Source organism: Ochlerotatus camptorhynchus, unplaced genomic scaffold (genome assembly GCF_037179485.1).
Source record: "Ochlerotatus camptorhynchus isolate MF236.1 unplaced genomic scaffold, CSIRO-AGI_Acam_v1.1 ptg000193l, whole genome shotgun sequence".
NCBI lineage: Eukaryota > Metazoa > Arthropoda > Insecta > Diptera > Culicidae > Ochlerotatus > Ochlerotatus camptorhynchus.
The window spans coordinates 5,872,394-5,889,449 of NW_027040683.1; the positions used below are offsets into that span (position 1 = coordinate 5,872,394).

At 42.1% G+C, this 17,056-nt stretch overlaps 1 protein-coding gene across 1 annotated transcript; it reads left to right on the plus strand.

The window, feature by feature from the left end:
• Positions 1-1,769: 1,769 nt before the first annotated feature.
• On the plus strand, positions 1,770-2,639 carry LOC135702580 (uncharacterized). Its single transcript, XM_065223636.1, has one exon. The coding sequence runs from the start codon at positions 1,770-1,772 to the stop codon at positions 2,637-2,639; it is 870 nt and encodes a 289-aa protein (XP_065079708.1).
• The last annotated feature ends 14,417 nt before the right edge of the window (positions 2,640-17,056 follow it).

Sequence of the window (17,056 nt, forward strand, 5' to 3'; positions counted from 1 at the left end):
AGCGACAGAATTGTCCCCTGATACCCATCCCAGTCAGCCTCGTCGTACCGCCAGCGAGGCCTTTTCGTGACTTCTGGGGCCGTGGCTGACGAAAGCTGCATTTGGATGGGGTAATGATCACTTCCGTACAAATCCGCATTGGTGCACCACGTGACTTTTCCTGCTATGGAACGGCTGATCGAAGAGACTTCGATAGCCATGGCGTGACGTCCGTTGAAGAATGTTGGGTTTCCATGGTTGAGCACCGCCATGTCTTCCTGATCGAGTAGGTCCATTAGGATGCTTCCTCTAGGATCCGGACGAGGACAGCCCCAAGTTGGATGATGCCCATTGAGGTCTCCGACAAACATCCTTGGTTCGGGTAGCTTGCTGAAAACGCCGGTGATTTTATTTGACAGATTTTGTAGCAATGTTCCTCCACATGGCAGGTATGCACAGGCAATCGCAATGTTTGCCGGCTTCTCCAATTGAACAGCAACTATGGGAAAATCAGTTCCCAGGTCAATCTTGTTAAAATGTATGCTCCTTAGAACACCAATGGCTACGGAGTGGGGAAAATTGCTGCCTCTTTTGAGGGTCCAAGCGTATTTTCCGACTACCGGGGTCTAGTGCGAGTGTATGTACAGCTTCAACGATGCTGCAAGTCCCAGTTGGTACAATTCGTGTGAAGTTACCTGAATTGAAGCTTCTTGTTTTCCGTGGTTCATTGATGGAATGGGTCACATTTCGAGATTCTTTTCAAAATCATAAAAAAACCCACACTTTTCGGATATTGATAGGTTTACATACCTACGATCGTCATTAGCAGGTGAAGCCTTGCAACAGATTGTATCAATCGATCTTACTGCGGACAATTTCTCGATAGCGTGGAGCTCGCTGGAATCACGCTATGCGAACAAGAAGCTCTTGGTAAAGTCGCATTTGGATGCATTGTTCGCAGTACAGCCCATGAAGAAGGAGACGTTTGAGTCACTTAACCATGTGATCAACGAATATGATAAAACCTTGCAAATGTTCGATAAATTAGGAGAACACACAGCTGATTGGAGCACAATGTTGGTCCATATGCTTTCAAGCGAGTTGGATGCCACAACGCTTCGTTTGTGGGAAACGGAGCATCGTTCAAAGGAAGTTCGAAGGTTTGAGAACTTGATGGAATTCCTGAGAAATCATCGTACGGTTCTGCGATCAATCACCGGAGAAAATACTAACCCACCAGAACAGAGGAAAGCATCTAGGGTAAGCAGCAGTTACGCCGGAATGCAGTCATCATGTCTATTGTGTGGTGAAGGACAACACATGGTGTTTCAGTGTAAACGGTTCAAGTCAATGAAGGTTGACGAAAGGAGAAATGCTGTAAGATAGAATCAACTTTGCTGCAATTGCTTGTCTCGAGGACATGCTGCCAAGGTCTGAACACGGGGAACTTGTCGTATTTGTGGACAGCGACATCACACTATGTTGCACTTCAACACGAATGAATGGTCTAATAATCAGTCAGTTCCACAGTCAAACAAGCGTTGTCAAAAGGGCCCACAGATCCCACAACCTCACAAGCTAATAATCATGCTCCTAACACTCCTCAGCAACCTAACCTCCCATCCACAATCTCCACACCAGCTATTCCAAATTCGCAAAGTCAAACACCACGTACCACAGACATTCCTACTAGCCACAATGTGGTACTCTCTGCTAATGAACCCAAGGCACAACGATCGGTCATACTCGCAACCGCAATCGTGATCCTTGAAGATCAATTCGGGAATACTATGCAAGCTAGAGCATTACTAGACAGTGGCGCTCAGCTTTGCTTCATTTCGGAACACACGTCACAAAGTTTGAAGTTCAAACGGTCACGCGAAGCACTTTCTATTAGTGGTATTGGTCAAGCTGCAAAAAAGTGCAAGCAATCCATCTTCGCTCGGGTTCGCTCTCGTATCACTTCCTTCGCTGGGGAGGAAGTATTCTACGTACTTCCACAAGTTACGTTGAATTTGCCCATTCGGAAGATTGATTCATCAAGGTTGGATCTTCCGGAGGATATCGTACTCGCCGATCCACTTTTCAACGAGCCTAGCAGCGTTGATGTGATTATTGGAGCAGGACTTTTCTTTGACCTGCTGCGCAACGAGAAAATCAAGCTCGGGGATAATGGACCTATTGTACAAAACACTTCCCTTGGCTGGATAGTTTGTGGAAATCTTCCTGACGAGTCGAACGTGCTCAGACCACACGTTCCCAACACGTGTACGGAGAACTTGGACGAGTTACTCACTCGTTTCTGGGAATTGGAGTCGTGTAAAACGGACAGCGTACTATCGTTAGAGGAATATGCCTGCGAGAAGCTGTTCGACCGTACTTCAGTCCGAGAAGCATCTGGAAGGTTCATTGTAACGGTTCCATTCATTCAACAACTCGGAGATTCTCAGTCCACGGCATTGAAACGCTTTCTTTCTCTCGAGCGTCGTCTGGATGGTAATGCCGAATTGAAGCAGATGTACAGTGACTTCATACTCGAATATCTGCGTATGGGACATATGGAGGAGGTGCTGGAAAACGAAGAGGACGCTGCTATGCCACAGTACTTCATTCCACATCAAGCCCGACAGCACAACTACCAAGTTGCGGGTAGCGTTTGATGCGTCATGCCCTACATCGTCCGGAATCTCTCTCAACAATGCGTTGATGGTTGGTCCGACTGTCCAAGATGATATCATCGCGATCGTCCTTCGTTTCAGGTTCCATTGGATCGCCATCGTTGCAGATGCTAAAAAAATGTATCGTATGTACGTACCCAAAAGCATTTTCAGCGAATCTGGGCAAGGTGGTATCCAGAATATCTCGCCCAGTTGCAAATCCGGGCAAGCAAAGGCTGCAAGTTACCGGTTAACCTACAATTGGGACGGATCGTGGTCATCAAAGACGAAAATCTCCCGCCGGCACAATGGCCAATGGGTCGAATCACCAAACTGCATCCAGGCAAGGATGGTACCGTACGAGTCGTCAGCATGAAAACAGCTAAAGCAGAGATCGTCGTGCGACCAGTCGCCAAAATCATCCTTCTACCAATACCATCTGAATGCGAAGATCATCAATAGTCGAACTGCAAGCCGAAACTACAAAGATCGGCCGAGCAGTCCGAAACTGACTCACTGCATATATGAACTTATGAACAGCTAACAGGTGATTAGCGTTCCAACATTTCTACTTTTCCCTGTGCGTTCTACCGAGTCTTTATTTGCAGAGCACCATTCTACTCTCGTCGATACAACCAAATCACCGCTCACCATCTGCTGAATGGATCGATTCAGAAATCACCCAATCGATGAATTGACCATCTGCGACAGTCAAATTTAAATAACAGAAAACAGATTTAAATCACTAACCGTCACCACAATAATACACTACACTGCACAGTTGTCCAGAATGCAGATTTAGGTGGAATGATATGTTTTGAGCCTGAAATTGAAACTTTAGACTAAAAGTCTCTTCTACAAAGTTGTTCTTTATAGTTAGGCCCTCATTTTTATGACAATGAATTCTAGGGTGGTTCCTATTATCATTAAAATCAAAAATCTAACTTTTTTGTTTGAATAAATTAAGGTATATATTCTCATGAAATTCATCTTCTAGAGACTTTTAAAACTCTTTAAGACGAATGTTTTATAGCTGGATTTGTTGCCTGTATCTCTTCTAATAAAAAAGATATTTTTATTTATTTATTTATTTTTATTTAATACATCCATCTGACAATAAGTCTTAATGAACCAGAAGCCATAACAAATACTAAATGTATCTGGAGTTAATAATACGTCTCTGGAATTGAGCAGCAGGTTCCCCAAACTCGAACAACTCTTCAACTGTAGAAAACGTGCGAATCATACTCGTAACAGGTTCATGTTGTCCAAAAGAAGAGCGGTGTGAGTCTTGACGCAATAGGAACGTTGAGCGTAGAAATCTGCTTGGCGCACGAAAGTTCAAGCAAGAGAGTAAGTGGGTAGAGTCAATTTCACCACTTAATAACTTCGCGACGAATGTTGCCTGTTGAATTTGTCGCCGTCGTTGTAACGTGTCCATGTTTAGCAAGCGACATCTCTCAGCATACGGAGGTAAGTTTAGTGGATCTCTCCAAGGAAGTTGTCTTAATGCTCGACGAATGAATGTTTTTTGGATACGTTCTATTCTGATGTTCCAGGAAAGTTGGTAGGGAGTCCAAACAACAGATGCAGTCTCGATAATCGGACGAACGAGTGAACAGTACAGTGCTTTTAAACAGTACGGATCCGAAAAATCTCTTGAGATTCTTGATATAAAACCAAGCTGACGATTAGCCTTAGTGATTACCATTGAACGGTGTAAGTCAAACGTAAGTTTAGGGTCCAGCATTACACCTAGCTCGCTTACTTGTTCTACTCTTTCTAGTACAAATCGATCAATTGAGTAATCGAATACGATTGGCGTTCTTGTGCGATTAAATGTCATGACCACACATTTTGATATACTGACGGAAAGCTTGTTTAAGCGGCACCAATCAACAAATTGGTCTAACATTGCTTGGAGCTGACGGCAATCCTCGACGTTCTTGACAACAATGTATAGTTTGAGATCATCGGCGTATATGCTCAAATATAGTAAAAAATATGAATAAATTCAAATTGATTTTATACGAGTTTCAAAAATAACATACCTCCATTTTTTTCATATTATTGAGAATAACATACGCCCTTTCAAATGCTGCAAAAAAACTTTTTTTTTGTTTGCCCCAACCAGAGATATTAACATTTGAAAAGTGCATATTTTTAGTATAAAAACGTCAATAACTCTTGATCGACGAAAGATATTGACAAGCTTTGTGTAGCAAAAATTTGCGCCTTCTTAAGATCTAAAAGTTATCTCAAGATACCTTTGCTGATAAATTCGAAATAAGAAAACTAGAGCAAAACAACTGTTTTTTTAGAGCCACCCTAACTCAATTAAAAAAAAATTGCTCTTAATTGGCCAATTTAAGAGATACTTAAAAGTTGTTTTCAACTAAGTTGCTTGAAATTAGCTCAGCTATAACTTTGCCGAAGAATATATACCTTAATTTATTCAAACAAAAAAGTTAGATTTTTGATTTTAATGATAATAGGAACCACCCTAGAATTCATTGTCATAAAAATGAGGACCTAACTATAAGGAACAACTTTGTCGAAGAGACTTTTAGTCTAACGTTTCACTTTCAGGCTCAAAACATATCATTCCACCTAAATCTGCATTCTGGACCACTGTGCACTGTACGATCGACCCACAAGCTATTGTACACGGAAAACCCATTCAATGAAAACAAAGTTACACAATCCCATCAGTACAAAATATAAAGTCAAAGCAACCGGTAGCAGACCCAAATCGTTCCCTTTATTCCGAGCAATTAAAGCAATCCCTTCCAGTAGTGCAGTGCAATTCGAGTGATCTTACGAAATCCGAAACTGATCTCGATGGTGGCCAAAGGTGGCAATAAATCGATCACGGAATCGATTGAGTGCGTATATTTCGTGCGTGATAATCACAGTGAGTGATTCGTGACGAAGAAACCCCACGACGGTCATTAAAGATAGTGCGATAGTGAAGTGTGCTATAGTGGCGAATTACCCTTTCCCATGGTTTGGTGTGCCGCTATTGGAAATAGCGGGTAGTAATACCTCCGGTGGCCGGTAGTTAGATCTCCACGATCGAACACTCCCTCTACAGCCTTAGATGCTTAACTCAATATCCTTCCTCTTCATCAATTTATTCAACTGGATGCAGTGAAAAGTGCTCTAAGGCTCAACGGTCTATGAATTTCTTCGATGGAGATCTTATTGGACATTTGAGCATTCTAAAAGAGTTTCAGATAAGTCCATTAATATTGATGAACGAAGATTGTATGCTAAAGCGACATTATTTTAACCATAATTTCCAAGTTCCTTATGTGACTCGCAGGAAGACTGAATATTAGACATGGATCAGTACATTTCTATACAGATGGCTCGAAACAAGATAATATGGTCAGGGCTGGTATTACCGGCCCTGGGGTTAACTTCTCGGCGTCCATGGGAAAATGGCCGACAGTATTTAAAGCTGAAATATATGCCATCTTAAAATGTGCAACGATTTGCATAAAAAGGAACTATAAAAATGCGAATATTTGCATTTGTTCAGTAAGTCCAGCGGCACTGAATGCTTCGAAATCAAAAACTTACACGTCAAAACTGGTGTGGGAATGTACTAAACTATTACAGCAGCTGTCCTGTCGAAATACGGTTAACCTTTATTGGGTTCCTGGTACGTCAAGGTGGACTTCCGGCAGCTTCCGGGGCTACTGTTCTTCACCGCCCAGCACAAGTTTGATGTTCCGGAGGAAGTAAGGAAGCAGCCACTTTCAAAGTTTGCCAAGAAATACATGATTTGGCAAGCGATCTGCTCATGTGGCAAACGGAGTGCGCCGTTCGTGACTAACGGGACTGAAAACGGGGAGATCTACCCAGGGCTATGCATTTTCGAAACAAAGAAAAGTAAATGAACTCTCCGCAGAATCGCTTCATTTCGAGCAACATCATTTTCATGAAGGTCATCGTGTTTCTTGTTATCGAGTCACGATGAACATTCCTCCTTTCAAAAATGACTTGACTATCGCTTGTTTCGTTCGTCAAGTGCTTCAGTTCATTTCATTTGAAACAAAGACTTGCTTCGATTAACGCAATGAATGACTCGAAACTGCTTCCTTCGTTTTTTTCACTTTCACTTCAATTCGGGCTCATTCGACTAGTCACGCATCGCGTCTCAAGCATAAAAATATAGTATCCGCTCAATATCGGTTCCCGATAGGGATGGCATCCGAATTATATGGAGTTATAATATATTATTTTATATTAAGCGAACATTAAATTAACGAGGCCATTCTAGAGTTCAAGATGGCGGCCATCGGGTTTCAGAAGAAGTGTCAAATACCCTACAATGGGATATTTTCCTCGATATATTCGGAACGGGGATAGCACGTTGATGCTGAAAATCGACACCCGGTGCCATTTTGGAATTCAAAATAGTGAAAATTGGTTTTTGGAAGTGTAAAATACCCTAAGATATGGGTATTTTAGGAACGGGAACAACGCGTAGATGTCAAAAATCGATATCCGACGCTATGTTGGAATCCAATATGGCAGCCATCAGAGTTAAGAAAGCGTCAAACACCCTACAATATAGTTATTCTTGGAACGGGGACAACGTGTAGATGCCGAAAATCGATATCCGATGTCATTTTGTAATCCAATATGGCTGTCATCAGGTTTCAGTGTGTCAGGGTCAAATACTCTAATATAAGGTTTTTTTTCGGAAAGAGAACCTTTCCGATTCCCACGACGCGTAGATACTGAAAATTGATATTCGATACCATTTGCAGATCATTTGACACTTCTTTTGAAATCGGAAGCCACCGTCTTGAATTTCAAATGGCGTCGGACATCGATTTCTGGCTTCTAGATGTCACCCCCATTCCAAAAAACCCACATTGATCGGTATGTGACAGTATTTCACAGTTTCTCTGAACTAAAGCCGCAATCTTGGATTTAAAGACGGTGTGTCATAAATTTTCGGAATCTACGTCTCATTCCCATTCTAAAAATAACATTATTTAGACACTTTTCCGCAAATTGGAAGTCGCCGTCTTGGATTTAAAAATGGTATCGGATATCGATTTCCGGCCTCTAGACGCCATCCCGATTCCAAAAATATCTATATTGATGTGTATTTGTCTGTATTTCCACTTTTTCTTAAGTTGGAAGCCGCCATCTTCGATTTCAAAATGGCGTCGAATATCGAGTTTCATCCTCTAGACATCATCCCGATTCCAAAAATACCTTTATTGATAGATATTTGACAGTATTTCCCACTTTTTATTAAACTAAATGCCGCCAACTTGGATTTAAAAATGGCGTCACATATCAATTTTTGATCTCTAAACGTCACCTTGATTAAAAAAATATCCATATTGATGGGTAAACAAACCACCCGACAAAGATAAATTTGACATTCACGTGCACAGATCTATGCGCATACGCATACGCATGCGAGTGAACAATCAACAAAAGTCATAAAAACTGCGCGAATTTGGATCGAACAGCTTCGCTTCAATGCAAAAGTAAGTTCATTTGACAATAGAGATTGCTGACGTTTATCGTACGCACACTACGTCACGTATACGTATACGCAAAATGTTTTCATCGGGAAAAAAAAACTTCATAGCAGAAAATTTTCCCGATGAAAACAAATCACTGACACAATCATACTTTAGCAATCTCTATGAAGGAAGAAATGAACACGAGTCAAGCCAAAACAAACAGCATGAAAACTGATCGAAAGTGATTCTGTTGATGTTGACGGGGATCTGCTCGAAGAGAAGACAGAATGACTTTCAATTGAAAGTGATGGCTTACAGCTTCATCGTCACTCGATGATTTTCGATTGAAAGTGCTAGGGAGGGGCGAAAAAAAAATTACCATGAAAAATTTGGCCGAATGCCATTTCACCGAACGCCATTTCCTCGAAAGCCTTTGTGTTGCCGAGTTTAGGGGGGGGGGGGGCAGTCGCCCCCCCCTGCCCCTATCTGGCTACGCCTTTGGCCCTGGATCTACAACAAGGAGTGTCTACAGAAGCGTCTACTTCCTCTGTTGAAGCAACACGAGGGCCCTACGAGCTTCTGGCCGGATCTAGCTTCGTGCTACTATTCAAATGTTGTCCTGGAGTGGTACGAAGCCAACGGGATCACTTTCGTACCCAACGCACCGGAGCTAAGGCCCATGGAAAAAAAAAATACTGGGCTATTATGAAGTAGGCACTACGGAAGCATCCCAAGGAGGCCCAATCTGAGGAAGACATGAATAAAAAGTGGGTTTCCGTACAGAAGAAGCTGGAGCCAGATGTTGTACAGAACCTAATGAGTGGAGTTAAGCTAGTAATGGGCGATCTTGCAGTGCATTGGCATTTGCAATTTAATATTGATTTTGATTGTCTTCCCCTTTGCACATCACTTGCCTTGAACATGGACGTTAAGCTGTTGGATACATTTGCTATTGCAACGCTCCTTGATCCCCGTTTCAAAACACTGTAACTGGAGTCTTCAGCTCACGTTCAGGCAGTTAAATTTTGTCTGAGCACATCTGCCTCATGGAGCGAATAGCCTTGACAGAACTGAGACTATCCGTAAAAATAAAGTAGTGATCTGGTGAAAGTGAGGCGATGGTTTCGAGCGTATAATGTATTACCGCCAGCTCAGCAACATATACGGAACAAGGAGCTTGAAGCATTCGAGAGGCGCTATGAAATTCATTATAAATACCAAAACCAGCGGACGCCTCTATTAGTGATCCATCTGTGAAGAACGATCTTGCGGAATCAACTTGGCCAAACTTTGCAGCGAAAATTGACGGAGCAATCATGGAACGATGATGCTCTGGGATTCCACGAATCTCTTGCGTCATTGATAAATCAAAACTAACTGAATTGCCGAAGTCGGAGAAACATACACGATGAGGATTATGCTGTGAAGGGCTGACATCCAGTGTTATGTACACGTAGTACAATGACATAAAACGAGTTTGAGGGCTTAGCTCAAGAAGCTTCTCAAAGTTTGCAATCACCAGTGGGTTCATAATTTCACAACGGGTGAGGAGTCTGAGGGATAATTCCTAAAACCGATCAGAGAGTGGCAACATGCCCGCTAACACTTCGAGACTCATCGTATGAGTCGAGTGCATGCATCCTAACGCGATACGAAGACAGCGATACTGGATCCGTTCCAGTTTGATGATGTGCGTTTTAGCCGCCGACTGGAAGCAAAAACTACCGTACTCTAAAACCGATAAAATCGTTGTTCGGTACAACGTTAGAAGATATTGCGGATGGGCTCCCCACCACGTTCCGGTAATTGTACGGAGAAAATTGATCCTTTGTTGGCATTTCCGCTTCAGATACTCAATGTGGGATCTCCAGGTGCATTTGGAATCGAACCAGACCCCAAGATATTTGAAGGACATGGAATGAGTGATCGACTTACCCAAAAGTTGAAGCTTCGGTTGTGCTGGGCTATGATTCCTAGTAAAAACGTCCAACTCAGTTTTCTCCGAGGAGAACTCGATACCTAGCTGGACAGCCCAAGTAGACAAGTTGTCTAAGGTATCCGGTAAAGGATACTTGCAGGTCGACCCCTTTGATCCCGTCATAGACACTACGCCATCAACTGCAAATTGTCTCAACGTGCAGTTGTCACTAAGACAATTATAAATTTCTCTGACATAGAAATTATACAAAAGGAGGCTTAACATGAGCCCTGGGGGAGGCCCATGTAGCTAAATCGAGAAGCTGTTGAGTTTCCATGAGAAAAGCTCATATGTTTATCTGACAGCAAATTGTACAAAAAGTTATTGATCAATGGGGAAAGACCCCAAGCGTGGAGTTCGTCTGAAAGGACTTCAACAGATACTGAATCAAAAGCCCCCTTAATATCCAAGAACACAGAAGCCATTTGATCTTTTTTAGCTAAAGCCAATTGAATTTCTGTGGAAAGCAACGCGAGACAGTTGTTCGTTCCCTAACCCCAGCATTGTAAAAGGCTGGTTGATCTCGTCTACTGAATTCGTCGTTTCGCGAGGAATCATCTGTGCCGGCACGGAATCAGGACAAACTTTTCGCGCGAACTTGAGAATCCAACGATCCGAGTACTCCTCGCTCTCGTTGTTTGAAGACCGGTTACGCATCATTCGCGCCGTGTTCCAAAGCGTATTCATCGACGTTTCGCGCGATAATCCGTCCACGAATTGCCGCCAGTAATCGCGCCGGCTTTGATGAAGCTCTTGAGTTCGCGTTCAAGAGTCGAGTACGCTTCAAAATAATCGAGTGTTCCGCGTTTCCGGAAAAGCTTAAACGCGTCGGACTTTTTACGATACACCTCAGTGCATTGCTGGTCCCACCAAGGGGAAGGAGGTTTCCTACGGAAAGATGTTCCTGGAACCGGCCGAGTTTGAGCTTGAAGCGCGCTGTCCAAGATCAGATTGGAAAGGAAGTTATATTCCTCCAACAGTGGAAGCTCTTCTACCGACGTTAGTGCTTCATCTATCGTGGTCTTGAACGTTGTCCAATCGATATTATGAGTGAGGTCGTACGCGATGTTAACGGATTCCGACGGATTGAACCCACTGGCAATCGAAATTTTGATAGGCAAGTGATCGCACTACCGTGGGGATCCTGGATCACATTCCACGGGCAATCCACCGATAATGAGTTAGGGCAAAGTGTGAGGTCTAATTTACTTCCATTGGAGGATGGACCAGCCAAACGTGTTACTTCTCCATTATTAAGAATTGACATATTGAAGTTGTCACAGAGGTCATATATCAAAGTAGAACGGTTGTCATCATACAGTTCCCCCCAGCCTGTACCGTGGGAATTAAAATCTCCCATAATCAACCGCGGAGTCAAAAGAACTGAACAGATATCTGAAAGTGGTTTTTGATTAATTGAAACTCGGGGAGGAATATACACAGAAACAATACAAAGACTCTTGCCTTTAACAATAGCCTGACATGCGACAACATCAACACCTGGAAATTGTGGAAGATTCACTCTATAGAAGGAATGGCACTTTTTGATCCCCAAAAGTACCCCTCCTCCTGGCGAATCCTCACGATCCAGTCGAATAATGTTGTAATCATTAAAAGGAAGATCGACATCTGAAGCGAGCCAAGTTTCACAAAGAGCAAATGCATCACAATCATTATGGTGAACTAAAAACTTAGAAGAGTCTAATTTAGGAATAAGACTTCGACAATTCCACTGTAGAACAGTGATCAAATCCCCGACCTCGTTTGGAAAATTATCCATCGAAGGAAATGATTGCTGCAAGGAGGGGCCACTTCAATGTCAATTGCTTCAAGAGGGTCTTCACAGTAGGAAGCATTGCCAGAACAATGCTTTTCAGAGGATCAGAAATATCGAGATACTTGAGGATACCGTCCACAATGTTATCAAATGAGAACAACCCAGATGAAGAAGGGGCTTCTGTTCTGAAAATTGGGGCATCGGGGGTTTTTGATGTCCCCGGGAGAGGTGGAAAATCCTGGGTGTAGTCAGTTCTGCGGAATCCATGAGGAGTAGAAGTCTCCTTTTTTCCACCACTCCTTGATTTGGGCAAGCTGATTTGGGGTTCTTTATTTACAACAATCCGCGAAGGGATGCGCTTTCGTTTCCGAGCACAACCTTCCGGAAAACTGAAAGAAGTTCCCTCCTTAGCCAAGTCAGAGTCAGTCTCGTCATCTGACAAAAGAGAAAAGGGATTTTTGTCGTTGGTCGATGGCGTGGTCGTCTTAAGCATTTCTGCAAAAGACTACCGGGAACGTCCCTTAATTGAGGAGTTCCCTTACAGTACACGCATTTTTGTGCAGTGACTGTGCAGGCGCCATCCTCGTGCTTCTCCCCGCATTTGGAACAGCGTGCCTTGCTGCCACAGTGAGAGGCCGTATGTCCCAACTGTTTGCAGTTTTGGCAGATCATGACCCGAGGAACAAACAAGCGCACAGGTAGCCGAAGTTTTCCCAACTCGATGTACTGAGGAAGGGCTGAACCAGAAAAGGTCACGCGAAACGAGTCTGTGGGGGTAAAACTCTTTTTACCCTCGCTGACAGATACTGAGCCCAGTTTTTGGACATCCAGTATCTTCACCGGGGGGAGCAAGGGGTTCTTGAAACGGCCAACCGCCTGCTTCTCTTAGATCTCGGGGGTCAGACTCGCTTCGGTGACCACACCTTCGATCTCCACATCACGAGCTGGGATGTAAACTCTATACTCGAGCGTAAAGAGCTGGGAGACAGCAATTTCATTAGCTTGCTTCAGGTTAGAGACGGACACACGAAGTTTATTGTGCCTAACCTTCGTGATTTCGGTCACGGCCGAGAATCGCTTCGTCAAATCATTTGAAATTTGAACAACGTTAAAGGTGTATTCAGATCTGAGCGATATTTCACGCGCGGAGAGAGATTTTGCGAAGGTACGAGAGGGAGAAAAGTACTAGTTGTCTCTCTCATTCCAACGCAAATTTAGCTCCGCTCCGCTAATGTACGCTCAGATCTGAATATACCTTAAAAGGTTTGTTTTTGGGCTGAAAGTAGACAACACATGGACCAGTCGAGTCATTCGGGTAGGCCCGCGATCTGATGCTTTTCTCAGCCTGCCTAATGGGGGAGCAAAAGAAACCAAAAAAAAAAAAAACAAAAAGTTATCTGATAATCCTATACAACTACCACCGCTATGTCAATCATACAAGGTCTGGAACAACAGGCAGCTTGCTAGTGTTAGAAGCAAACATGTTGTAAACATTGCTGAACAAGCGAATGACGATGTTACGGCAGCACAACATTCCATACTGCGAATGGCAGATGTGTCGTCACAGAGAACAGCTGTTTCGTGTAAAAAGATAAACATTGCGATGAAATACGAACACCACTAAACATTTCCACATTTCACTATTACCAATAAGCCGGTTGGGCCAGACCTTGTATAATTGACATCGCTACCACCGAGCGTTATATGTGTTGGCGTTTACACAGATGGCTGGGAAGCGACGCGCAGCGTGGATGATCTTCGTGTGGTGCACTTGATCGAGGCTCGGTACCAGTGCTGAAAAATTTCAACTGACAAATTGGAAAATGACAAACCAAAATATTTCAGTGTGGTGTTTTCTCTCTCACTATCATTATTTTCGCCTTTGTGAGAAGGATTGACAGGCCGCCGTGAGCACAATCCATCAGTGATTCTTACACTCGCCTGTTTTTGTTCTTTTCACTCTTTCTCTCGATTTCTTCATTCTGTCTGGTGTCATTTCGAGAATGACTAGGCAATGGTGCTTCGTCATTTTCGGTTTTTTCTATATCACTTCCTAAGTCATTCGCTATGTGACATGACAGGCTAAAGTGAATGACCTCTGCCTTTCAAAAGGTTCATTCGCGGCCCATGTCTCGCCTCTTTCAAATAAAATTTGACACGTGCTCAAGTAAAAATTTTCTTCGCTTCTCTGAAGTAGTTGTATTTGCCTAGGCTTGGTGAAATTCAGTTTTTTTTTCGGGATTTTTAAGTACTAAGTGAAAATATCATACCACCAGCTAAAGGGTATCCAAAAAAACATGTTTTTATGTATTTGTAAAAAGAAATCTAGAGAAAATAGTGATAATTTACCGAGCTACAGCTTTTTTTCTCGAAACGCCTCTGTTTTTATAGCAGTTGCGGTTAGCACGATATCTCCATAATAAATTCACCAATCGATCTGTTTTTTCATTAGCTTTTGCTTACTATAATAGCTAGTTCGTGAAAAAGGAAACGGCGAATTAAGTGTTGGGAAATCCAGGGTTTTTACAAACATTTGCGGATTTCGCGATTTTTGCGGATTTGTCGCGGATTTGAACTTTCAGTCGCGAAAATCCCGGAAACATTAAATTATATCACGAAAATCGTGAAGAGACTGACGTGCTATCACATCGTTATGTATAAATTATGATAATTTTTAGGAAAAATTATCACGATTTTCCATTTATGTGTATTATGAGGTACAGAGCAGTGAAGTGTGATGATGCCTGGTGATGCCTACATGGTCCAGGTTTTTAGGACGCATCTAGTTAAACAGTTAAAGTTTGAAATCTTCCACTTTTTTTAAAAATTCATCCAGTTTTCCACTGTTAATAGCTAAATATGTTGAGGTATGATTACCAGTATGATTGGAATAAAAATCTGGAAATTGCAGTATTCAAATTAAATGCAATATTTCAATTGAAATCTGCAAACTGCGTGGCGATGATAAAATCAAGCTCGCTTCACGGCAATGGGACAGGCGTGCTGTGTCACAACATCGACACGTATTTTGCAGGTTCTTATGCAGGGTGTGTTAATTCGCAGCTACAATTTTTCATGTTGTTTGTAGTCTCACAATACCAAAGGAGCTTGTAAATAAATAACAAGCTTGATATTGTGTTCCAATATCACTAGAAAGATTAAAAGCGAATTCGTTTATTATCGGGGTGCGAAACCGAACTTTTTGTCAGTGCGAACCTCAACCTGAGCCAGGTTTTAAAAACAAACGAGCAAACTGACGTTTGTCAGAAAACAAGCAGACCCAATCTTGAAACCCGGTGCAGGTTGGAACTGAATAATAAACGAATACGATATAAGAGTCTTTGAGTTCACAAAAAATCAATTAAGTGATAATTATGCCGTCACTTATTTCGATGATTTAGTTTTCTGAGCATTAAAAATACAATGTCCATCCAACTTAAAATCCCTTCGTCCACGAGCTAGTTAGATCAACCCCTGAAAATATCAGATCGATCGGTGCATTTGTTGCGGAGATATTGTGCACAGCGCAAAGTTTTCGTAAAATGTAATTCGAGTTTAAAGTTGCACGCTGCACTCAAAAGTAGAACTGCTAGTGCTAGTGCTCGGATCTTCATGTTCACTTAATCCGAATATGAGCGCGCTTTTTCAAATAAAATTTCACTCCACTTCTCGTGATCTGAATTCGAGCGCTCTTTCAAGTAAAATTTCACTTCGCTTTTCTTAATCCGAGTTCCAGTGCTATACTCAGTGATGGAAAAGTTCGCAAAAATTCACTATGACTCGCGAACTTTTCCCTTGGTGAACTTCGTGAAATATCGCGAACTTTTCCAACACTGGCTATACTATTGACTGTACCTCTCAAAATCCAAATTTGAGCGCGCTATTTATTGCAAGATTTGACTTCACCACTCTTAATCCGAATTTGAGCGCGCTCTTTCAAGTGAAATTTTACTTTGCTTCTCTTAATCCGAATTCGAGCGTGCTTTCTAGTCAAATTTGACTACGCCACTCAAAATGCAAATTTGAGCGCGCTTTTAAGTGAAATTTTCCTTCGCTTCTCTTAATTCGAATTCAGGTGCCCTTTCTAGTGGAATTTGACTTCGCTTCACATTATCCAAATTTGAGCGCACTCTTCCAAATAAAATTTCACTTCGTTTCTCATTATCTGAATTCGATCGCGCTTTTTCAAATAAAATTTGACTTTGCTTCCCTTAATCCAAATTCAAAAGCGCACTTTATAGCAACAATTGACTACGCCTCTCAAAGTCCAAATTCAAGCGCACCCTTTCAAGTAAAAAATTACGTCGCTTCTCGTTATCCAAATTCGAGCGCGATCTTTCAAGTGAAATTTGATTTCGCTTCTGTAATCCAATTTCCAAGGCGCTCTTTCAAGTAAAATTTCATTCACTTCTCTTAATCCGAATTCGAGCGCGTTCTTTCAATTGAAATTTAACTGGTTAGAATCCAAATTAGAGCGCGCTCTTATAAGTAAAATTTCACTCCGGTTCTTGTAAAATCTCGATTAAAATTTTACTTCAGTTCTCCTAATCTGAATTTGAGCGCGCTCTTTCAAGTAGTATTTGACTTCACCTCTTGTAATCAGAATTTGAGTGCGCGAGTAAAATTTCGCTTCGCTTTTTGTAATCCAATTTTGAACGCTCTCTTTCAAGTAAAACTACACTTCAATTCTAATACAAAGTCGAGCGCGCCTTGTAAAGTGAAATTGACTGATTTGAATCCAAATTTAAGCGCACGCTTTCAAGTATAATTTCACTTCGCTTCTTGTAATATGAATTCGAGCGCACTCTTTCAAGTAATATTTGGCATAGCTTCTTCACATTTAAATTGCTCATTTGTATATTTTCCTTGTATTGAAATATTTTTTCCCTTTCAGCGAAGTTCTGAACGTATCCAAAATGGAAAATCAAAATAACATGGAAGTGTCACCCGCCGGTAAGAAACAAGTTGGTAAAAGGCGCAGTGGTTCCAACGAAAACCAAAGTTCTTTGACGGAAATTGCTTCGAAGTTCATCCTGAGAAACGGAAATAAAGCTTCATGTCAAATCGACCCAAGCAGCAACTGTAAATACACGCAGGGATCCTATGACGTTGGCAACTTCATTCGCCATTTTCATGCTCGGCACACGGAGGTGGCAAATGCAAAAGG

What these genes read in the sequence shown, in the direction of transcription:
- LOC135702580 (XM_065223636.1), top strand. Translation starts at nt 1,770, where the DNA reads ATGCAAGCTAGAGCATTACTAGACAGTGGCGCTCAGCTTTGCTTCATT.